Below are 21,735 nucleotides of genomic sequence, written 5' to 3'. Positions count from 1 at the left end.
ACTCATTTGTGGTTGTTGTTGCCTCATTTGTGGTTGTTGCTGGTTCAGTAGTTGTTGTTGGTTCAATTGTGGTCGTTGTTGCCTCAGTTGTAGTTGTTGGCTCATTTGTGGTTGAAGAAGTTGCCTCAATGGTAGATATCGTTGGTTCAGTTGTACTTGTTGTTGCCTCATTGGTGGTTGTTGTTGGTTCAAATGTGGTTGTGGTTGGTTCATATGTGGTTAAAGTAGTTGCTTCAATGGTAGTTGTTGGTTCAATTGTGGTTGTTGGTTCAGTTGTGCTTGTTGTTTGTTCAAAGGTGGTTGTGGTTGGTTCATTTATGGTTGAAGTAGTTGCCTCAATTGTAGTTGTTGTTGGTTCAATTGTGGTTGTTGTTTCCTCAGTTGTAGTTGTCGGTTCAATTGTGCTTGTTGTTGCCTCATTTGTGGTTGTCGTTGCCTCATTTGTGGTTGTTGCTGGTTCAGTAGTTGTTGGTTCAATTGTGGTCGTTGTTGCCTCAGTTGTAGTTGTTGGCTCATTTGTGGTTGAAGAAGTTGCCTCAAAGGTAGATGTTGTTGGTTCAGTTGTACTTGTTGTTGCCACATTTGTGGTTATTGCTGGTTCAATTGTTGTAGTTGTTGCCTCAGTTGTAGTTGTTGGTTCAATTGTGCTTGTTGTTGCCTCATTTGTGGTTGTTGTTGGTTCAAATGTGGTTGTGGTTGGTTCATGTGTGGTTGAAGTAGTTGCTTCAATGGTAGTTGTTGTTGGTTCAATTGTGGTTGTTGGTTCAGTTGTGCTTGTTGTTTGTTCAAAGGTGGTTGTGGTTGGTTCATTTCTGGTTGAAGTAGGTGCCTCAATTGTAGTTGTTGTTGGTTCAATTGTGGTTGTTGTTACCTCAGTTGTAGTTGTCGGTTCAATTGTGCTTGTTGTTGCCTCATTTGTGGTTGTTGCTGGTTCAGTAGTTGTTGTTGGTTCAATTGTGGTTGTTGTTGCCTCAGTTGTAGTTGTTGGCTCATTTGTGGTTGAAGTAGTTGCCTCAATTGTAGTTGTTGTTGGTTCAATTGTGGTTGTTGTTACCTCAGTTGTAGTTGTCGGTTCAATTGTGCTTGTTGTTGCCTCATTTGTGGTTGTTGCTGGTTCAGTTGTTGTTGTTTGTTCAGTAGTTGTAGTTGGTTCAATTGTGGTTGTTGGTTCAGTAGTTGTAGTTGGTTCAATTGTGGTTGTTGTTGCCTCAGTTGTAGTTGCTGGTTCAATTGTGCTTGTTGATGCCTCATTTGCGGTTGTTGTTGCCTCATTTGTGGTTGTTGCTGGTTCAGTAGTTGTTGTTTCAATTGTGGTCGTTGTTGCCTCAGTTGTAGTTGTTGGCTCATTTGTGGTTGAAGAAGTTGCCTCAATGGTAGATGTCGTTGGTTCAGTTGTACTTGATGTTGCCTCATTTGTGGTTGTTGTTGGTTCAAATGTGGTTGTGGTTGGTTCATGTGTGGTTGAAGTAGTTGCTTCAATGGTAGTTGTTGGTTCAATTGTGGTTGTTGGTTCAGTTGTGCTTGTTGTTTGTTCAAAGGTGGTTGTGGTTGGTTCATTTATGGTTGAAGTAGTTGCCTCAATTGTAGTTGTTGTTGGTTCAATTGTGGTTGTTGTTACCTCAGTTGTAGTTGTCGGTTCAATTGTGCTTGTTGTTGCCTCATTTGTGGTTGTCGTTGCCACATTTGTGGTTGTTGCTGGTTCAGTAGTTGTTGTTGGTTCAATTGTGGTCGTTGTTGCCTCAGTTGTAGTTGTTGGCTCATTTGTGGTTGAAGAAGTTGCCTCAATGGTAGATGTCGTTGGTTCAGTTCTACTTGTTGTTGCCACATTTGTGGTTGTTGCTGGTTCAATTGTTGTAGTTGTTGCCTCAGTTGTAGTTGTTGGTTCAATTGTGCTTGTTGTTGCCTCATTTGTGGTTGTTGTTGGTTCAAATGTGGTTGTGGTTGGTTCATGTGTGGTTGAAGTAGTTGCTTCAATGGTAGTTGTTGTTGGTTCAATTGTGGTTGTTGGTTCAGTTGTGCTTGTTGTTTGTTCAAAGGTGGTTGTGGTTGGTTCATTTGTGGTTGAAGTAGGTGCCTCAATTGTAGTTGTTGTTGGTTCAATTGTGGTTGTTGTTACCTCAGTTGTAGTTGTCGGTTCAATTGTGCTTGTTGTTGCCTCATTTGTGGTTGTTGCTGGTTCAGTTGTTGTTGTTGGTTCAGTAGTTGTAGTTGGTTCAATTGTGGTTGTTGGTTCAGTAGTTGTGGTTGGTTCAATTGTGGTTGTTGTTGCCTCAGTTGTAGTTGCTGGTTCAATTGTGCTTGTTGATGCCTCATTTGTGGTTGTTGCTGGTTCAGTTGTTGTTGTTGGTTCAGTAGTTGTAGTTGGTTCAATTGTGGTTGTTGGTTCAGTAGTTGTGGTTGGTTCAATTGTGGTTGTTGTTGCCTCAGTTGTAGTTGCTGGTTCAATTGTGCTTGTTGATGCCTCATTTGCGGTTGTTGTTGCCTCATTTGTGGTTGTTGCTGGTTCAGTAGTTGTTGTTTCAATTGTGGTCGTTGTTGCCTCAGTTGTAGTTGTTGGCTCATTTGTGGTTGAAGAAGTTGCCTCAATGGTAGATGTCGTTGGTTCAGTTGTACTTGTTGTTGCCACATTTGTGGTTGTTGCTGGTTCAATTGATGTAGTTGGTTCAATCGTGGTTGTTGTTGCCTCTGTTGTAGTTGTTGGTTCAATTGTGTTTGTTGTTTGTTCAATTGTGGTTGTGGTAGGTTCATTTGTGGAAGTTGTTGCCTCAATGGTAGTTATTGTTGGTTCACTTGTGGTTGTTGTTGATTCACTTGTAGAGGTTGGTTCGGTTTTTTTTGTTGTTGGTTCAAATGTGGTTGTCTGTTCAATTGTAGTTGTTGGTTCAGTTGTGGTTGTTGTTGGTTCCATTGTTGCTGTTGGTTCATTTGTAGGTGATGATGTTGCCTCCACATTGGTTGTTGTTGTTTCTTGTGTTGAAGTAGTCGTAATTAAATGGGTTGCTTTAATGTATTAAATGAGAATGTTAGAGATTGTTGTTTTTTATTGAAATGTTACCAAACAAATATTATTTTGCGTGGTTCAACTCACCAAGAATCACCATGACCATAGTAGTTGTTGTTTTCCACATTTTTACTAGTTGGAGTAACTGTGAATACAATACGAAAGTATACATTATGATGGAGGTAAAAGTTCTTGAAAAAATCACTGGCTATATTAATTACATTTACATTGAACATGCTAAACTTCTTGAATTTTACCACAATAGTTAATCATAGAAATAAAGGAATTAGGTGTAGGTCATGCCAGTAACCCTACACCTTACATCAGTGCCCTTTTTAAAAATATATAGTTTGAAGTTAGACCCATACCTTATTAAGCGCAAAAATGATTAAAGTTTCACTCAATCTTTGTTTTTTTGGTTTTTGGTTTTTGGTTTTTTTTGGAGGGGGGGGGGGTGTCTATAGCCTATTCGTTTGAATCAACCACTACGCCGTAAAGCTGATTAGTGAATGCTTTTTGTTCAGGATTTGGTTGATTCTAGTTGATGCAGTACGGTTAACATTTTCTCAATGGAAGATGGCATTCTATGATCACTTAAAGACTACTAAGGACTACAACTATGGCTAAAAAAGAAAATATTCTGGAATAAACATGAATACAAAAATTCTATTTCATATTCTCTGAAGTGTGATACTCCAGCCCTAACACTAATGAACCAATTTGAAGTAACTGTAGACTAAAGCACCTTGATAATGTTGGATTGAAATGTGGTGCAAGGTGAGTATATCCACACATCACATCACAAATTACACCGACACACAATAAGTCTTTCTACAAGATTATTCCATATTTCTGCTATTGAGTTGTTCATAACATGTTCAGTTGTTCATAACATGCTTTGCGGTACATCTAGTTTGAAACATTGCACAGATACATTAGACGCAACGATTTATTGTGTCTTGTAAATGATCTGCAGCATCACAATATATGACCAATATGTTAATAGTGAGGCAAAGAATCATGAAGATTTCCCAACTTTACTAGCAAGCTACTAAAAATCTAGGAAACACCTTGTAGACAAAAACAGTAACATTTGTACTGATAAAATCTAGTTCTATGTTGTTGACAATGATGTGATAAGAAGACTGCATGCAACATATTGTAAAATGTTCTGCTAAATTATGGCATTAAAACTAGCCCAAATTACAGAACTACATAGCTTGCAGGTAGTAGGTTATGCAGGTAATAGAGGAGGGATGTATGTGAGTTAATCAGTTCTTCGTGACCATATTCCATCAAAATTAATTTGAGGATGGTACCAAAGGTAGTTGCCTATGTATAAAAAAATAGTGAATAGTGAAAGAAATGATGATAAAGTTGTAAGAACAATTTCAAATCAAGAAAGTCTTACTGACCTGATCGTATTAAGTGGTTAGGTGATGCCAAAGATGTACTATGAGTTAATTTCCTGTGAGCAGTAAATCCTTTGGAAAGCTCTATTCGCTAAGTAGTCCTGTAGTTCAGCCTCCTGGAACACCTGTTGTCTATCTGTCAAATGATTCTCTGTCCTCTGTACATTTATATGTTTATAGGTGTGGTCCAGACCTTTGACATCAAAAGTATTTTTTTTTTCTTTTCCTTTGCATATGAATCCAGTAGATTTCAACACATATCAAATTACCCCCCTTCTCACTGACGCACATAATCATTGCAAAGGTGCACACGTACACAGATGGATGATTCAACACACCCCAGGACAGACAACATTCCGGAAGCTAACTCATCAAGCACATTTGTGACATAACATGAAACAGTAGAGAATAGAGGGAGGTATTATTTACGAGGCAAGTAATTCTGTGAAATCACTGACATTCTTCTGTAGATGTCTTAGATAGATTCCTGTAATTCCAAATGTAGTGTTAGTGTCTCTGCCTCTCCTCTTTTGTCTCCTTCAACCCTATGAGCAGGATTGACACAAAGTGTCTCAAAACGCACACCCGTTCTTCTCTGTTACATCCAAGAACGACGGAGCAAACTTCCAAGGTTGCAATGCACAACGCTTTCCAGAAACGCCCTCCTGGGAAGCCTGGACTGTGCTGAAAAAAAAAAAAAAAAACAATATGTAGCATGTGTGAATAGCACTTAAAGTGACCAGGATAAATGCTTCAAACTAAGGGTAGTGAAAATGCTCTTAAAACAACCTATAGGGCTCATAGGGTTAAAGAACTCTCTACCTGAGCTCTGTTGCCATTGCTTCATTCATTTTCAATTAATTACTTTGCGAAAAGATTTTTACAGCTACAGCTTTCTACAGCTATGAAGTTTATACACGGGGGCAGGTAATATGGTATTCACATGGTTTTGTTTCTTTTAACTTGCATACTTATAAAATAAATACTTAGTCTCCCCACTGTAAGTATTCAGTATTTGTTTGTTATGACGCCTGCAATTAAGCTCTTGTACATCCTACTTCTGTCAATGGTCCTTGAGATGCTTCTACTTAATTGGACTCCAGCTGTGCATAAATTGATCCATTGGACATTATCAGGAGAGGCACACACCTGTCTATATAAGGTCTCATAATTGGTGGAGAGTGCAAACCAAGCCATGAGGTTGAGAGAATTGTCCATAGATCTGCTAGACAGCATTGTGTCAACCAGTGTTGGGCAAGTTACTGAAAATTAGTATTCAGTTACAGTTACTAGTTACTTGTTTTGAAAGTAATTGAATTACTTGCCCACTTACTGTATATCAAAAGTAATTAGTTACTAAGAAAAGTAACTTTTAACAGTCAAACACAATAAACATATTTGTTTAGACCTAGTGGGTCGTCAAACACAATAAACATATTTTTTTAGACCTAGTGGGTCACTGACTCAACAGTTGACAGACGATGCATGTCATCGATAACATACCTAACGGTATGGACACGGTTATAGTGACCTATCACAGCAGTGGCAATCCTAGTCTGCTCAACCCACAGAAAATGGCTCATCTTGTTTCTATTTCATATTTTGAATTCATAATCATAAACTATATATATTTTGTTAACAGTTAATAGTACTTTAGCATCTGCATAATTACTTACAACTAAAAATAATCAGTAATTTGAATAGGCCACTTCATGTTGATTACACTTGTCTTTAATGACATTAGCCTACAGGAGTGGTGTGTAGGTCTCATTGAGTGACTGTCAGTTTAAGAGGTACGTGAATGTAATTAGGTTTCATTCGGTTTTAACGGGGAAAGTCACGCATAGTTCACTGACATGTTTTCATTAAATACAATTAATGTTAAAAAAACGAACAAGGTAAAGAGGATATTTCTGGCGTCATAGAAAAGATAAGTGTCTTGCTTCTATGATTTAGGTAGGTTGAACTCTTAGATGTGGGGTCTTTGCACCTGCACATAGGCTATTTTACAACTCACCACTACGTTTCTGCCTTTGATTTCGACGAGCGAAAATTAATGTCCATACTTCCAGGAGAGAAAGCTCATCTTATCCGCACTGTCGGCCATGATGTGGTTTAATGCTCATTGATTGATTCGATTGGTGTGTGTGCCACCCTGCGACGTCAGGTCAGAAGTGAGCCTCTTGTCTTCTTGTCTGCAAGTGTTCGATTTTCACAAAAGAGAGTAACGCGAGTAACGAACTCATTTAAATTTCAGTAATTGTAATTGCGTTACCTGATTTTAAAAAATACTTAGTTACTTGCTCGTTACCGCTAAAAGTAGTGGAATTACAGTAATGCGTTACTTTGTAACGCGTTACTCCCAACACTGGTGTCAACACACAAATCTGGGGAAGGATACAAAAATATTTCTGCAGCATTCTCATATGGAAAAGATTTGGAAACAAGTCTTCTTAGATCTGGCTGCCCAGCCAAACTGAGTAATAGGGCTCGGGATCATGACGTGAAAACTTCGCGGGCACAGCCATATTGGCAGCCTCACTCCTTAGTTTATTATGGATTACTATGGGTTTACTCCCGCCTATTAGTGTGTTCCTGTTACTTAGTTTTGCCTTCTTGGTCGTATGTTGCTGTGTAGTGGGGTGTAACAGCGCCACCCATGATCGCAAGAGGAAAATAATCGCTAATACTACATTTCTGCTTCTTGTCTTCTGCATCTGAATGAATGGATATTATGCTTGGTGCGCTACCAATATGGCAGCTATATTCCTAGAATGCAAGGCTTGTTCCCGAGCCCTATTGGGGAAGGGCCTTGGTCAGACAGATAACCAAGGACCCAATAGGGCTCGGGCACACACGTTACGTTCTAGGAATATTGCCGCCATGTTGGTAGCGCACCGAACGTAATAATCCATTCATTCAGATGCAGAAGACAAGAAGCAGAAAATTGATTAGTGATTCTTGTCCTCTTGCGATCGTCGGTTGCGCTGTTATACCCTGTTATATATATAATTGTGTGTGTGTGTGTGTATATATGTATATAGCGTTACTTTCAGCACGTTCGTTTTAAGACTGTTCAAGTAAAATCAACCATTTTGTTTTTATTCTATCAACTACTACATTTCTCCACTAAATAAAAGTATAGACATATAGAGCATTTATTTGCAAAAATTTGACAAATGGTCAAAATAACAACAAAGATGCAGTGTTTTCAGACCTCAAATGGGAGAACAAGTTCATGTTTATTCATCAGAAAAAATACAATGCTAATGTTTTAACTTAGGATGAGTTCAGCCATACATATTTGGTCTGTCTTTGCATGCTCTCCACCAGTCTTTCACATTGCTGTTGGGTGAGTTTCTGCCACTCCTGGCACAAAACATCAAGCAGCTCAGCTTTGTTTGATGGAGTCACTTAGAAAGGTCCTTGTTTTCATCATTAATGTTGCAAATTAGAAAATTGATCGGATCTTTATAGATCTAAGTAAACAGATGCTTATTATCAGCAACCATTCATCCAATGTTCCAAAGGCACACTCAGTTTACTAATCTGATCCTTTTCAAAGGCCAACTGATAAAACATTGGTGAACTCTTTTGCAATTATGTAATAACATGATATAATCTGAAAACTGCTTTCCTGATTAAAATAAGAATGCAAGTGATCTCAGCTGGTGTTCTGTTTATAATGGAGTGGAATGGAAATTTCTAAGTGACCCCAAACTTTTGAAGGGCAGTGTGTATAGCTAGACACCATATGTTTTACATGTCAGCTCCATGACAATGTAGAGTTAGAAAACAGACGTGGTTTGTTTTTCCTCCAACAATTGTATTATTTGGTAACTAAATACATATAATAGCTTATCAACATAGTAACCAGCAATTCATGATACTGTATCTCTTTGTACATAAAAAAAACAATATAAATGTTTAGGAAAATCTTAGAACACAGACATGGTTTAATTTTCCTCTAACAATTAAAATATATGAATTATAAATTAAATAAATATACCATATAAATTAATGGGTTATGATCACAAACAATAATCAAAACAATAAACAACAATACAACTCATCATTTATCATTTGAAGGTGGAATTAGATCCATCAAACATTTCCTCTTCATGGTCCACTCAAATGTGAGGTCAAAGGTGAGAGATCTCTGGGTCTACCAGGGCCGAGCCACAAGGAGCGATATGAGGGTGAGTCCACAGGCACTCAGGAGGTTAACACTGCTGCTGACTGCACCAGCTGACACCGCTATGTGTGTGTGTGTGTGTGTGTGTGTGAGAGAGAGAGAGAGAGAGAGAGATATTAGGGAAGAAGACAAAGGGGACAGTTAGTACAGGCTCAGAATAATCAATTGAAAATGCATTATATTTATATTTCACTGTGGCATTGTATGTATGTCACTGTCTGTCACAATTGTCAGACATAATATACTCTGATAACTAACATAGGCTTTTACATGGCCAAGTAAATGTTGGACAGGAGTGGTACATAAAACAAATCAGTATGACATCAAATAAGGAACACATTAATTAATGGATTAATTAATAAATTGGTCTTTTTTGCTGTATGACTATGAATTACATGGTCAGGGAACAAACTGCAGTATAAATAGAACTGAAAGTATGCAGTAAATATGAATCCTGACTGATCTCTTACAATATCCCATACAGTATATCAATGCGTTTTTTTTTATTTATTTATTGATACCAAAAAGAGAAACTGTAACCATGTGCCTTTTCATGAGAAAATGCTTAGAGAGTAAACGGTTATACTACTTTAATTACTTGGATACGTATTTTGACTCTCGTGGTCATAAAAGTGAAATAATAGATTTTCATTCAGATGTCACTGGCATCTTTTGCAGTTAATCCACTGTGTGGTGCAGTTTGCAGTTTGATGATAATGAGAAACCAAAGTGACTGGGGGGGGGGAGGAGGTACTCCCCCAGTTAATATAACACACCTGTGCTGTTAATGAAGATGATGGTAAAAGACAAATTTCCACCCAAGGCAGCTCTAGTCAGGGTGGCTATAACCTGAGTGTCAGTGGGGAATGTGGCATTGGAGGTTATGGTCATGTTCGCCTCATGGATAATAGATCCTTGGCTGGTGAAGGGGAAATACAGAAGCATAGCAAGAAGCATGATTAGAATACATGTCTAACACGAGCAGCTATTTTATAAACATGATCCCAGCGCGCGCGCGCACACACACACACACACACACACACACACACACACACACACACACACACACACACACACACACACACACACACATACACACACACACACACACACACACACACACACACACACACACACACACACACACACACACACACACACACACACACACACACAAACACACACACACATGCAATTATCTATGCTACAGTTTGACAGTCACCTGTAGCTTGTTGGTGTGAGGCTGATGAAATCTGGCTGGTAGTCTTCAAAGAAAAATGGCTCAAGCTATGGATGGAATAAAGACATACAGGAATGGGTTAAATTAAGTCTAAAATTACAAGGCCAGTGGTTTTATACTGTCAATCATCTAAAACTTGGAAAATGTAGGTTACCTCTTTTTTAACAAGGGAGGATCTTTCACTGAAGGCAACCGAAGAAGAATTCAAAAGATCAGCAATAAATGTATCATTGGTACGGAACTGGACAATGGCTGTTGATTTGGGTTCATCTAGACAAGGGACAGACACACACACACACACACACACAAGTGAATACATGTTACAGTATAACTAGTTTGTCATGATGAGGCAGCTGTCAGAACCAAATCTGTGATTATTTTGACATTCATATGTTCATTTGTGGTTTTAAAGATCAGTATTATCAATCTCAGTAACAAAGATTGTCTTACTTCTCACAGCTATGGACCCAGGAACCACGGAAAGACCTGAACTTGAGTCATTTGCGCCAGAAGACAGGGCTTCAACGACAACAGAACTTGAGGGGAGGGCTTCAATTGAACTCTCGTTGAACACAACGTTGACATCTGTCTCAACTTCATCCGTTCTGTATCGAGTAGCCAGCCTGTAACAATGTGAAATGATTTATCTCAGTGTCCAAATATACATTGCTCTCTAACAGCAATTTATCTCAAGAGGAAAATTTACCTGAATGCTGTAACAATGGTCCGCACAAACCGTGATCCAAAACGTTGTTGATAGATCAAATCACACTACACACAAAGACAGCAAAACATCATTTAGATTTGACGTATTACAGCTTACAGGTCTTAAACTACAAGTTCAAACTCCACATCATAGTTATGCTTTTGCATATACATGCAATCGCAAATGTACAATTGACCTCTGTTTTTGACATTATCAATTGCACGCAGCAAATCAATTGGAGTGCATATAATCTATATTTGGTCAAATCTGTATATAATCTGTACACAGCAGTTTTTCAGCCATACAACATTTTTGTATTTGTTGTGTTGGTGTTTGATTACAAGCGTACTTACAGCATTTTCAACCTCTGCCGCTTGTTGCTGGAACTCAGGGCTCCCTGCGGTGGAAAGAGCTGACTGAAATACGATGAGTAGGACAGCACGAATCTCAAAAGTAGGAGCGGGACGAGATGGTGGTCTAGTTGTAGTTGTTGTGGTGGTGGTTGTGGTGGGGATAGTCGTTGTGGGGGCTAGAGTAGTTGTAGTAATTGTGGTAAGGGCGGCGGCAGTTGTTATAGAAGTAGATTGTGTTGCTCCAGCTGTGGTTGATTGTGTTGCTCCGGCTGTAGTTGATTGTGTTGCTCCAGCTGTGGTCGATTGTGTTGCTCCAGCTGTGGTTGATTGTGTTGCTCCGGTAGATTGTGTTGCTCCGGCTGTAGTCGATTCTGTTGCTACGGCTGTGGTTGATTGTGTTGCTCCAGTAGATTGTGTTGCTCCGGCTGTGGTCGATTGTGTTGCTCCAGCTGTAGTCGATTGTGTTGCTCCAGTAGATTGTGTTGCTCCAGCTGTGGTCGATTGTGTTGCTCCGGCTGTGGTTGATTGTGTTGCTCCAGTTGTGGGCGATTGTGTTGCTCCAGCTGTGGTCGATTGTGTTGCTCCGGTAGATTGTGTTGCTCCGGCTGTAGTCGATTGTGTTGCTACGGCTGTCGTTGATTGTGTTGATCCAGCTGTGGTTGATTGTGTTGCTCCAGCTGTAGTCGATTGTGTTGCTCCAGTTGATTGTGTTGCTCCAGGTGTGGTTAATTGTGTTGCTCCAGCTGTGGTTGATTGTGTTGCTCCGGCTGTAGTCGATTGTGTTGCTCCGGCTGTAGTCAATTGTGTTGCTCCAGTAGATTGTGTTGCTCCAGCTGTAGTTGATTGTGGTACTCCGGCTGTGGTTGATTGTGTTGCTCCGGTCGATTGTGTTGCTCCGGCTGTAGTCGATTGTGTTGCTCCAGCTGTGGTCGATTGTGTTGCTCCTGTAGATTGTGTTGCTCCGGCTGTAGTCGATTGTGTTGCTACGGCTGTGGTTGATTGTGTTGCTCCAGTCGATTGTGTTGCTCCAGCTGTGGTTGATTGTGTTGCTCCAGCTGTAGTTGATTGTGTTGCTCCAGCTGTGGTCGATTGCGTTGCTCCAGCTGTGGTTGATTGTGTTGCTCCGGTAGATTGTGTTGCTCCGGCTGTAGTCGATTGTGTTGCTACGGCTGTGGTTGATTGTGTTGCTCCAGTCGATTGTGTTGCTCCAGCTGTGGTTGATTGTGTTGCTCCAGCTGTAGTTGATTGTGTTGCTCCAGCTGTGGTCGATTGTGTTGCTCCGGTAGATTGTGTTGTTCCGGCTGTAGTTGATTGTGTTGCTACGGCTGTGGTTGATTGTGTTGCTCCAGTTGTGGTCGATTGTGTTGCTCCAGTAGATTGTGTTGCTCCGGCTGTAGTTGATTGTGTTGCTCCAGCTGTGGTTGATTGTGTTGCTCCAGCTGTGGTCGATTGTGTTGCTCCGGTAGATTGTGTTGCTCCGGCTGTAGTCGATTCTGTTGCTCCAGCTGTGGTTGATTGTATTGCTCCAGTAGATTGTGTTGCTCCGGCTGTAGTCGATTCTGTTGCTCCAGCTGTGGTTGATTGTGTTGCTCCAGCTGTGATTGATTGTGTTGCTCCAGCTGTGGTCGATTCTGTTGCTCCGGTAGATTGTGTTGCTCCGGCTGTAGTCGATTCTGTTGCTCCATCTGTGGTTGATTGTGTTGCTCCAGTTGTGGTCGATTCTGTTGCTCCAGCTGTGGTCGATTGTGTTGCTCCGGCTGTAGTCGATTCTGTTGCTACGGCTGTGGTTGATTGTGTTGCTCCAGTAGATTGTGTTGCTCCAGCTGTGGTCGATTCTGTTGCCCCAGCTGTGGTTGATTGTGTTGCTCCAGCTGTGGTCGATTGTGTTGCTCTGGTAGATTGTGTTGCTCCGGCTGTAGACGAGTCTGTTGCTACGGCTGTGGTCGATTGTGTTGCTCCAGCTGTGGTTGATTGTATTGCTCCAGTAGATTGTGTTGCTCCGGCTGTAGTCGATTGTGTTGCTCCAGTAGATTGTGTTGCTCCAGCTGTAGTTGATTGTGGTACTTCGGCTGTAGTCGATTGTGTTGCTCCAGTAGATTGTGTTGCTCCAGCTGTAGTCGATTGTGGTACTCCGGCTGTGGTTGATTGTGTTGTTCCAGTTGTGGTCGATTGTGTTGCTCCGGTCGATTGTGTTGCTCCGGCTGTAGTCGATTGTGTTGCTCCAGCTGTGGTCGATTGTTTTGCTCCGGTAGATTGTGTTGCTCCGGCTGTGGTTGATTGTGTTGCTCCCACTGTGGTTGATTGTGTTGCTCCAGCTGTGGTCGATTGCGTTGCTCCAGCTGTGGTTGATTGTGTTGCTCCGGTAGATTGTGTTGCTCCGGCTGTAGTCGATTGTGTTGCTACGGCTGTGGTTGATTGTGTTGCTCCAGTCGATTGTGTTGCTTCAGCTGTGGTTGATTGTGTTGCTCCAGCTGTAGTTGATTGTGTTGCTCCAGTTGTGGTCGATTGTGTTGTTCCAGCTGTGGTAGATTGTGTTGCTCCGGTAGATTCAGTTGTTCCGGCTGTAGTTGATTGTGTTGCTACGGCTGTGGTTGATTGCGTTGCTCCAGCTGTGGTTGATTGTGTTGCTCCAGCTGTGGTCGATTGTGTTGCTCCGGTAGATTGTGTTGCTCCGGCTGTAGTCGATTCTGTTGCTCCAGCTGTGGTCGATTGTGTTGCTCCGGTAGATTGTGTTGCTCCGGCTGTAGTCGATTCTGTTGCTCCAGCTGTGGTTGATTGTGTTGCTCCGGTAGATTGTGTTGCTCCGGCTGTAGTCGATTCTGTTGCTCCAGCTGTGGTTGATTGTGTTGCTCCAGTTGTGGTCGATTCTGTTGCTCCAGCTGTGGTCGATTGTGTTGCTCCGGCTGTAGTCGATTCTGTTGCTACGGCTGTGGTTGATTGTGTTGCTCCAGTAGATTGTGTTGCTCCGGCTGTAGTCGATTCTGTTGCTCCAGCTGTGGTTGATTGTGTTGCTCCAGCTGTGGTCAATTGTGTTGCTCCGGTAGATTGTGTTGCTCCGGCTGTAGTCGATTCTGTTGCTCCAGCTGTGGTTGATTGTGTTGCTCCAGTTGTGGTCGATTCTGTTGCTCCAGCTGTGGTCGATTGTGTTGCTCCGGTAGATTGTGTTGCTCCGGCTGTAGACGAGTCTGTTGCTACGGCTGTGGTTGATTGTGTTGCTCCAGTAGATTGTGTTGCTCCGGCTGTAGTCGATTCTGTTGCCCCAGCTGTGGTTGATTGTGTTGCTCCAGCTGTGGTTGATTGTGTTGCTCCAGCTGTGGTTGATTGTGTTGCTCCAGCTGTGGTTGATTGTGTTCCTCCGGCTGTAGTCGATTGTGTTGCTCCGGTAGATTGTGTTGTTCCGGCTGTAGTTGATTGTGCTGCACTGGCTGTGGTTGATTGTGTTGATCCGGCTGTGGTTGATTGCGTTGCTCCAGCTGTGGTTGATTGTATTGCTCCAGTTGATTTTGTTGCTCCAGATGTGGTTGACTGTGTTGCTTCGGCTGTCGTTGATTGTGTTGCTCCGGCTGTAGTCGATTGTGTTGCTCCAACTGTGGTTGATTGTGTTGCTCCGGCTGTAGTCGATTGTGTTGCTCCGGCTGTCGTTGATTGTGATTCCCCAATTGTAGTGGTTTGTGTTGCTTCACTTGTGGTTGATTGTGTTGCTGCATTTGTAGAGGTTTGTGTGGCTGCATTTGTAGTTGATTGTGTTCCAATGTTTGTAGTTGACTGTGTTGCTTCATTTGTGGTTGATTGTGTTGCTACAATTGTTGTTGATTGTGATGCCTCATTTGTTGTTGATTGTGTTGTTCCTGCTGTAGTTGATTGTGTTGTTCCTACTGCAGTTGATTGTGTTGCATCATTTGTAGTTGATTGTGTTGCTCCAGCTGTAGTTGATTGTGTTGCATCATTTGTGGTTGATTGTGGGGTTTCATTTGTGGTAGATTGTGTTGCTACATTTGTAGTTGATTGTGTTGCTCCAACTGTAGATAATTGTGTTGCCACAGCTGCAGTTGATAGTGTCGCTTCAGTTGAAGATGATTCAGTTGCTCCATTTGTTGTTAGGCTTGTTGTTCCTATAGTAGTTGATTGTGTTGCTCCAATTGCAGCGTATGCTGCAGATGATAAAATATAATTAGGTAAATAAAAGTATTTACTTGTATTCACCTGCAAGAACAAATTATACTATTATATCTGATATTACTCACCAACAATCACCACGACCACAGAAACAGTTTTTCTCCACATTTTCTTAGTTGAAGGATCTGTGACAAAGAGTGGGTCATTTACAAACACACATTAATTTAGTTATATTTTGTATATTTTGAATTACTTGGAAGAGATCCTCTAGATCCTTTTAATGATGTAGATCTAGTGTCTGTGTGGCTTTGTATCAATTGTATGCTGCATTCGTACATTTGTGTCAATTGTATGCTGAACCATTTAATACAAAACACATCTACCAACAGGTGCAAATAGTCACACCACATGTTTTCAGAAAGTATCTTCAGTGTGTTAGCCTTCATTTTATGGCTTTTAATTACAGTGCATGAAAATGCACTGTACTGTTCTTCCAAGGCTTCTTCTTCTTATTATTATTCCGCTGATCAAATTCATTTTTTCTATTCAGCTTGAACCGTTTAACTTAGAAACTTCATTCAAACGTCGCAACGTAGGTCTTAAATAGGGGAAGGCTGCTAAGTATTTTTCAACTTTGTAACTTTTATACTTTTTAAACTAAAAATTAAAAACTATTAAAAATTTCCCCATAGACTTAACATTGGCCTCTATGACATCACAGTCGGATCGTTAAGCAATTAGAATCTTATGCCAGGTGGCCAGCCCCACCTGCAGCAGCTCTCTCTCTCTCTCAGGCTTTAAGAATACAATCTCTCTGTGAAGACTACATATCCTGTTAACTGTTTCATGTTACGCCAGGTGGCCAGTCCAGGTGCAGCAGCTCTCTCTCTCTCTCTCTCTCTCAGGCTTTAAACTGGCTCTCTTGAGACTACATTTTCTGTTCCCCTGTATCAACGGTATCAACATAAGTCTTCCTAATTCCATCCAACTTTCTATCCACTCATCTTCTTCAAACCATTCACTCATCCACCCATTCTAAACAGTCTGCCTATCAACATCAATTAGACAATCTACATTCAACTTTGAAACAATCTACTCTGTCTCAGGCCTGGCTCTCTTAAGACTAGCCAGTTAAATTGATTACACCTGTATCTGTATCCACTACTCTCTCAGTAGAGAGCTGTGTCTCTCCATTCTACAAGAATATAAGGCACATTCCATCCAACTTTCTATCCATTCATCTTCTTCAGACCATTCACTCATCCACCCATTAAACTGTTTATCAACATCCATTAAACTCTCTGTCTATCAACATTAATTAGACGATCTACATTCAACTTTTTAAAAATCTACTCCGTCTCAGGCTCAGGTATCTCTACACTCTGGCTCTCTTAAGACTAGCCAGTTAAATTGATTACACCTGTATCAACTACTCTCAGAGAGCTGTATCAGTGTCTCTCTTAACAAGAATATAAGGCACATTCCATCCAACCTTCTATCCATTCATCTTCTTCAGACCATTCACTCATCCACCCATTAAACTGTCAATCAATATCTATTAAACAATCTGCCTATCAACATCCATTAAACATTCTGTCTATCAACATTAATTAGACTATCTACATACAACTTTTAAAGTATTTACTGTGGGTGCCTCTCAAGCAGCGTTTATATGCCCTCCCTCGCTCCTCGCTCCTCAATGATCTACATAAAGAAAGATCAGTGAGGATCGAGGAGCGAGAGAGGCCGCGTAAACACTATATGAGAGGCACCTTCTGTCTCAGGCTTTAAGCATACAATCTCATTAAGACTACAGATCCTGTTTCACTACTTCCTCTATCCACAACTGTTTCAAAATAAAGGTCCTCACTGCAATAATACACTATTAAATCCTTTAACCATTGTAACTACTCAACTATTTAACTGTTCAACCATTCCAACTGTCAGTTATCAACTATGCCTCCAGTCAACTACACGGAAACTCCATGTACCTAGCAACCAACATATCAACCATTAAAATTAAGCGTTTATGACCGTTTCCATAGCAACCAACATGATTATACTGCAGTAACTTCTTGTTTCCTGATAGTGGCCACCATGGATACCCTAGCAACAAATGTTTCAAAATAAAAGTCCTCACTAGCAAGTTAGCTAGTTAGCATGGTTAGCATAGTTAACATAGTTAGCATTTTTAGCATAACTGCAAAAAACATCAACTAAGTTAGCTAATCAACCTGGTTAGCATTGTTAGCAATTTTAGCATTGTTAGCATAGTTAGCATTTTTAACATTATTGCTAGAAATCATCAGTTAAGTTAGCTAATCAACCTGGTTAGCATTGTTAGTTTAAGTTAGCATTGTTACCATAGTTAGCATTGCTAGCATAGTTAGCATAACTGCTAGAAATCATTAGCTAAGTTAGCTAATCAACCTGGTTAGCACTGTGAGCATAGTTAGCATAGTTAACATTTTTACCATTACTGCATGAAATCAGTAGCTAAGTTAACCAATCAACCTGGTTATCATTGTTGCCATAGTTAACATTTTAACATGAATAGTAATCATTAGTTAAGTTAGAACTGGGAATGTTTCAGCTTTAAACTGTCTACCTTCACACTATCAACTCTCTGTAAACTATGCAACCACCATGTTTACCCTAGCTACACCTTAGTAACCATATCTACATTATCTATCTATTTTTGCATTTCATGCACTGGTAATTCCTTGGAATTGCATTTCTAGTTGTTTAAAAGTAATTCACAAAGCCCTAGTGCTAAGTGTTTAATGATAATTATTATTATTATTATTATTATTGCATTATTGAAAGTATCATAATAAGGAGTCCGGGATGTATCTTATTTTATTTATTTATTATTTATTACTTATAATTTTTACTCACAATATTGTGTACTCATTTAAGTAAATTGTGTGTTGTTGTTGTTGTTGTGTTGTTTGTTGTTGTTTTACTAAATTGTACATGAATTTTACTAAATTGTCGTCTTGTTTTAATTTAGTACGAGTGCATGGTTTAGTAAAATGAGTGCACTGTTAAGTGGAAAGAACACTATTGATGAAAACAAGTGGAATACATACCAACATGAGTCCACAATCGAGTTTAATGACCGCACAATTTTGTAAAACACACAATGTATTAAATGAGCATACAAATTAGTAAAATGAGCTCACATACTCTCAATCTAATAAAATCTTAATCTCCAAGGGTTCAAGCACCATTTACCATGACCATGTATCATTTAATTTTGGGTGAGCTTAGGGTCCTCTCAACATCGATCAATTCACACAGGTTCTTTATTTTCACCTCTGAGTGTTACACACTTACATTTAATAGAGATCATGATTAATTGTGAAGCCTCAAACCCTGTCACCTTGGTCGTTGCAAGCAAACGTGTGCATGAAAGTTGATATCAGCCTTAGTAACAAAGTTTTATCTTAGATTAGTTTTTTAAAATAAAAATGCTTTGGGCAGACTGTGGATCTACTGGTGATATTCAGTTGTCAAGGCCAAAAAAGAACCACACATATACACAATGTGCTAATTATGATTTAAAGAAACATTGTGAAACCAGGGTTGTCATGTGTAGATGGTACCAACTAGTCACTCATAAAAAACGTATTTCAGACAATACAAGGCAATTGCATGCAAAAGCATGAATAATTATGACGAGCTATAAATTATATACAGAATACACTAGGACACTGCATGATGGCACGTTTGGATGAACAGTAAGTCATTTGATTGGATTTACAACGAAACATTGTTTTTGTGAAGTTATTGCAAGCTGCAGTATTCCCTTGCTACTGAGATCTCTTGCAAGTGATTATGCATGTGAATTTCAAAACATTGCAACATGGATTGATACAAAGCTTTGCCATTGAATGTGAATTTCTGAATTGGTTACTTATAAATACTCCCTGACTTAAGTGCTACATGTAGCACTAAAAGGCTTTATACATTTCCGTTACTCCAAAACATTAGCAGGCCTAAAGTTAAGACTGACATGCCCTTTTTGTATGAGTTTATAGGTGTTTCTCTTAAATCTGCCACATAATAGCAGATATTTAATTCCGTACCAACATTTAACATTTTTATACATATATAAGGGTTCTATCAGTTTTGGCTATCCTATTTAATCACCAAGAATGAACATTTTTAAATGATAGATCAATTGTGTATGTTGAAAATTCAAGAAAGTCTGACACACTCACATGATCCTAGCATGCAGTTGGCTGACACCAATTGTACAGTTAGTCCTGTTTCAGTTTGTTCAGATGGCTAAATCCTTGGTAAACTCTGTTAGTTGAATCGCTAGTGATTCTTCTGATGGTCCTGTCAAATTCATTCTGTGTTTGTCGGTGGTATTTATATGTATTGGTGAGGTGACTTTGACGTAACTAGCATTTCTTTTGTGAATGAGAAACCACAAATTAGTCATACTTCCCCGCACAAAACCACACCTAGAAAGCCTTATCTCCCTCCATTACACACTCAGATTCATCCTGCACCACACCCCACAGTGACGCTCAGCCCTCATAATTAGAATATTTTGTGTCTGTGTTTTGATACTGCATGTTTGCCTGACCATTGTGTGAGTATTTGGTAGTTCAGTTACCATAGCAGTGGTGTCTTTCCATTCACGTTCACAGTCTCACCTGTCAAGTCTGTGCCATTATTTGGCCTGTAAAGGAGTGTTTTGCTGTGCGTTGGGGTCCTGTTCAACCTGTTATGATAAATATACTGTCCAACCTCATGCGCAGTAACCCTGGGGTGCTTTCTCTAATTTTCACAACAATACTACTGTACGTCTACTATAAATGTGTGTGGATTCCAAAGAAATCCTCTATATTTCACAATAGGCCATTGGTGTTCTTTTCACTTGTGAACATAGAGCTGATGTGACTAAAAGCTCCTTATGTTGTGGTTTTCTTTCATCAAGGTAACCACCGTCGTCTAAAAAGATGGTGTGAACAAACACTGATACACTGATGCACTTAGGCTTTCGTTCAGTCTATCATTAACATTTACACAACAGTTGGTGCATTTCTCAAAGCAATTATCAGTAAAAGTGTATTTCTTGCTGAAAATGCTTAATTTGTATACAAATCTCAAAAGCAAGAATTTATTTAAATGAAACAGTCAGTGTATTCAGAATCGCAAGTCCTTATGCCATTGTTTATGAACAACCCAGGTCAAAAAGTAGTATACTTTTGTGTGTTAGAAGTATGATTATGAAGAATACTTATTACAAATATGCTTAGATTTGTGTGTGTGTGTGCTTTATGCCCATACGTCACCATCACAAGTTGTTCTTATTTTTTTTCTAAAGTGGCGATTCATTTCAGGGCATCGCCATTAGATAATCAGACCGCAGTGAATAGGCACATTCGACTTCATGTAGCCGTCTTAAGACGACTGCAGAGACGAGACCATTTCTGACATTCTGATACGTCTTTCAAAGATACGTCATGGTTGAATCAGAACGTCAGAATGTCAGAAATAGTCTCGTCTGCAGTTGTCTTAAGACGGCTACATGAAGTCGAATGCGCCTACTGTATCATCCACATCATGGTTCTGAAACACCATTGGCTGATCTCCGTTCAACAGGTGGGACTTAGTGAGACGGTGATGTTTGCAAGCAGGCAGGGAGGCAGTGTAATGCAGGTGAACAGGTGACAACAGAGTGCTCTTGCCCCTTTAATTGGTTTAATAGGGAGACTACCTCCCTAAATCAATAATACGGATACATATTTTATTAACATTAATTAGTTAGTTACACTAAATTAGCCCAAGGTAGGCTAATCACAACGGTGTGCATTAAGCCCATAGGCCTATTCAGAAATAGGAAAGCTGACTGTGGTGGTATAGTTTCTTCAGTAGCCCTAAAGACAACAACTGGAATTTTAATCATTATAAACTGTCTGTTAACACTGCAAGTACACTCTTTTAAAAAAAGGTTCATGGGGGTGCTATAATAGACCGTGCAGGCTTTAAAGAATCCGTAGGGGTTCCTTTGACGAACTCAAATGGTTTAAAGAACCATTTAGGGATGGCATACCGTATAAGAGGCATGATTTTTGGTTCTATAATAATATCTTTCTTTCAAAGAGTGTGGCCTAGCAGCCATCCAGTGTAAATACTTTTCCTTATGGAATTAGCTTCATACAGCCTAAAAAACCCTCATGTTTGCCTGAAAGGCTTTAGCCTATACTGCAAAGGTTTTGGGCTGTAGGCTATGTTTGAATGAATTACCAACAATAGGCTAATGTGATCTGTATGATTTTATCACTTCATGATGTTTTATAAGGAAAAGAGGCAGTAAAGGACAAGACAAGGCAGGTTTTCTGAAAAGAGTTTTTTTAAAATGAGGTCACACAATCCTGGTTGTCTAATTTGTCAAATAGACAAGTGGATGTCATTTTGGATGTCATAGACTTGTAGGCCTACACAGCTCCATATTATTTACTGTATGTTTGGGGTGTGATTTTGATCTTGAACCTTTTTTTATATAAAAATATATGCTTTGCACAACAACAACATACTCAATATGTTTTAATGTAAAAAACTGTGTTTTGTTGTTGTGTATTTTAAATAGTTAATAAGACAGACGTGTGTGTGTGTGTGTGTGTGTGTGTGTGTGTGTGTGTGTGTGTGTGTGTGTGTGTGTGTGTGCCTGTTCATGAAGTGCATGCAAGAA

The 21,735-nt window shown here is 39.9% G+C and overlaps 3 protein-coding genes across 3 annotated transcripts; all 3 read right to left on the bottom strand.

Annotated features, from left to right (window-relative positions):
- Window positions 1-364: 364 nt before the first annotated feature.
- Window positions 365-1,662, bottom strand: LOC134059581 (integumentary mucin C.1-like; the record flags this gene model as incomplete). Its single annotated transcript, XM_062516027.1, has 2 exons — window positions 1,619-1,662; window positions 365-1,235 (listed from the first exon to the last, which is right to left on the bottom strand). Coding segments are annotated over exons 1-2 (915 nt in total), but the record flags the coding sequence as incomplete, so codon positions are not given.
- A 238-nt stretch (window positions 1,663-1,900) lies between these two features.
- Window positions 1,901-3,128, bottom strand: LOC134059580 (mucin-2-like; the record flags this gene model as incomplete). Its single annotated transcript, XM_062516026.1, has 2 exons — window positions 3,089-3,128; window positions 1,901-2,685 (listed from the first exon to the last, which is right to left on the bottom strand). Coding segments are annotated over exons 1-2 (825 nt in total), but the record flags the coding sequence as incomplete, so codon positions are not given.
- A 4,514-nt stretch (window positions 3,129-7,642) lies between these two features.
- Window positions 7,643-19,362, bottom strand: LOC134060572 (mucin-19-like). Its single transcript, XM_062517310.1, has 9 exons — window positions 19,250-19,362; window positions 15,152-15,208; window positions 10,908-15,058; window positions 10,555-10,619; window positions 10,299-10,471; window positions 10,003-10,118; window positions 9,831-9,895; window positions 9,385-9,527; window positions 7,643-8,670 (listed from the first exon to the last, which is right to left on the bottom strand). Exons 1-9 carry the CDS (start codon window positions 19,260-19,262, stop codon window positions 8,579-8,581), a joined length of 4,875 nt encoding a protein of 1,624 aa, XP_062373294.1. The 5' UTR covers window positions 19,263-19,362; the 3' UTR covers window positions 7,643-8,578.
- Window positions 19,363-21,735: the final 2,373 nt, after the last annotated feature.

Source organism: Sardina pilchardus, chromosome 16 (genome assembly GCF_963854185.1).
Source record: "Sardina pilchardus chromosome 16, fSarPil1.1, whole genome shotgun sequence".
Lineage (NCBI taxonomy): Eukaryota > Metazoa > Chordata > Actinopteri > Clupeiformes > Clupeidae > Sardina > Sardina pilchardus.
The sequence above is the reverse complement of the archived record's forward strand: the minus strand, read 5'-3'. Positions and strand labels throughout refer to the sequence as shown.

Coding starts and splice junctions, on each gene's coding strand:
- LOC134060572 (XM_062517310.1), bottom strand. Junction 10,472..10,554: donor ACCATTGTTACAGCATTCAG/GTAAATTTTCCT, acceptor ACATTGTTACAG/GCTGGCTACTCGATACAGAA. Junction 10,119..10,298: donor TGGGTCCATAGCTGTGAGAA/GTAAGACAATCT, acceptor TCCCTTGTCTAG/ATGAACCCAAATCAACAGCC.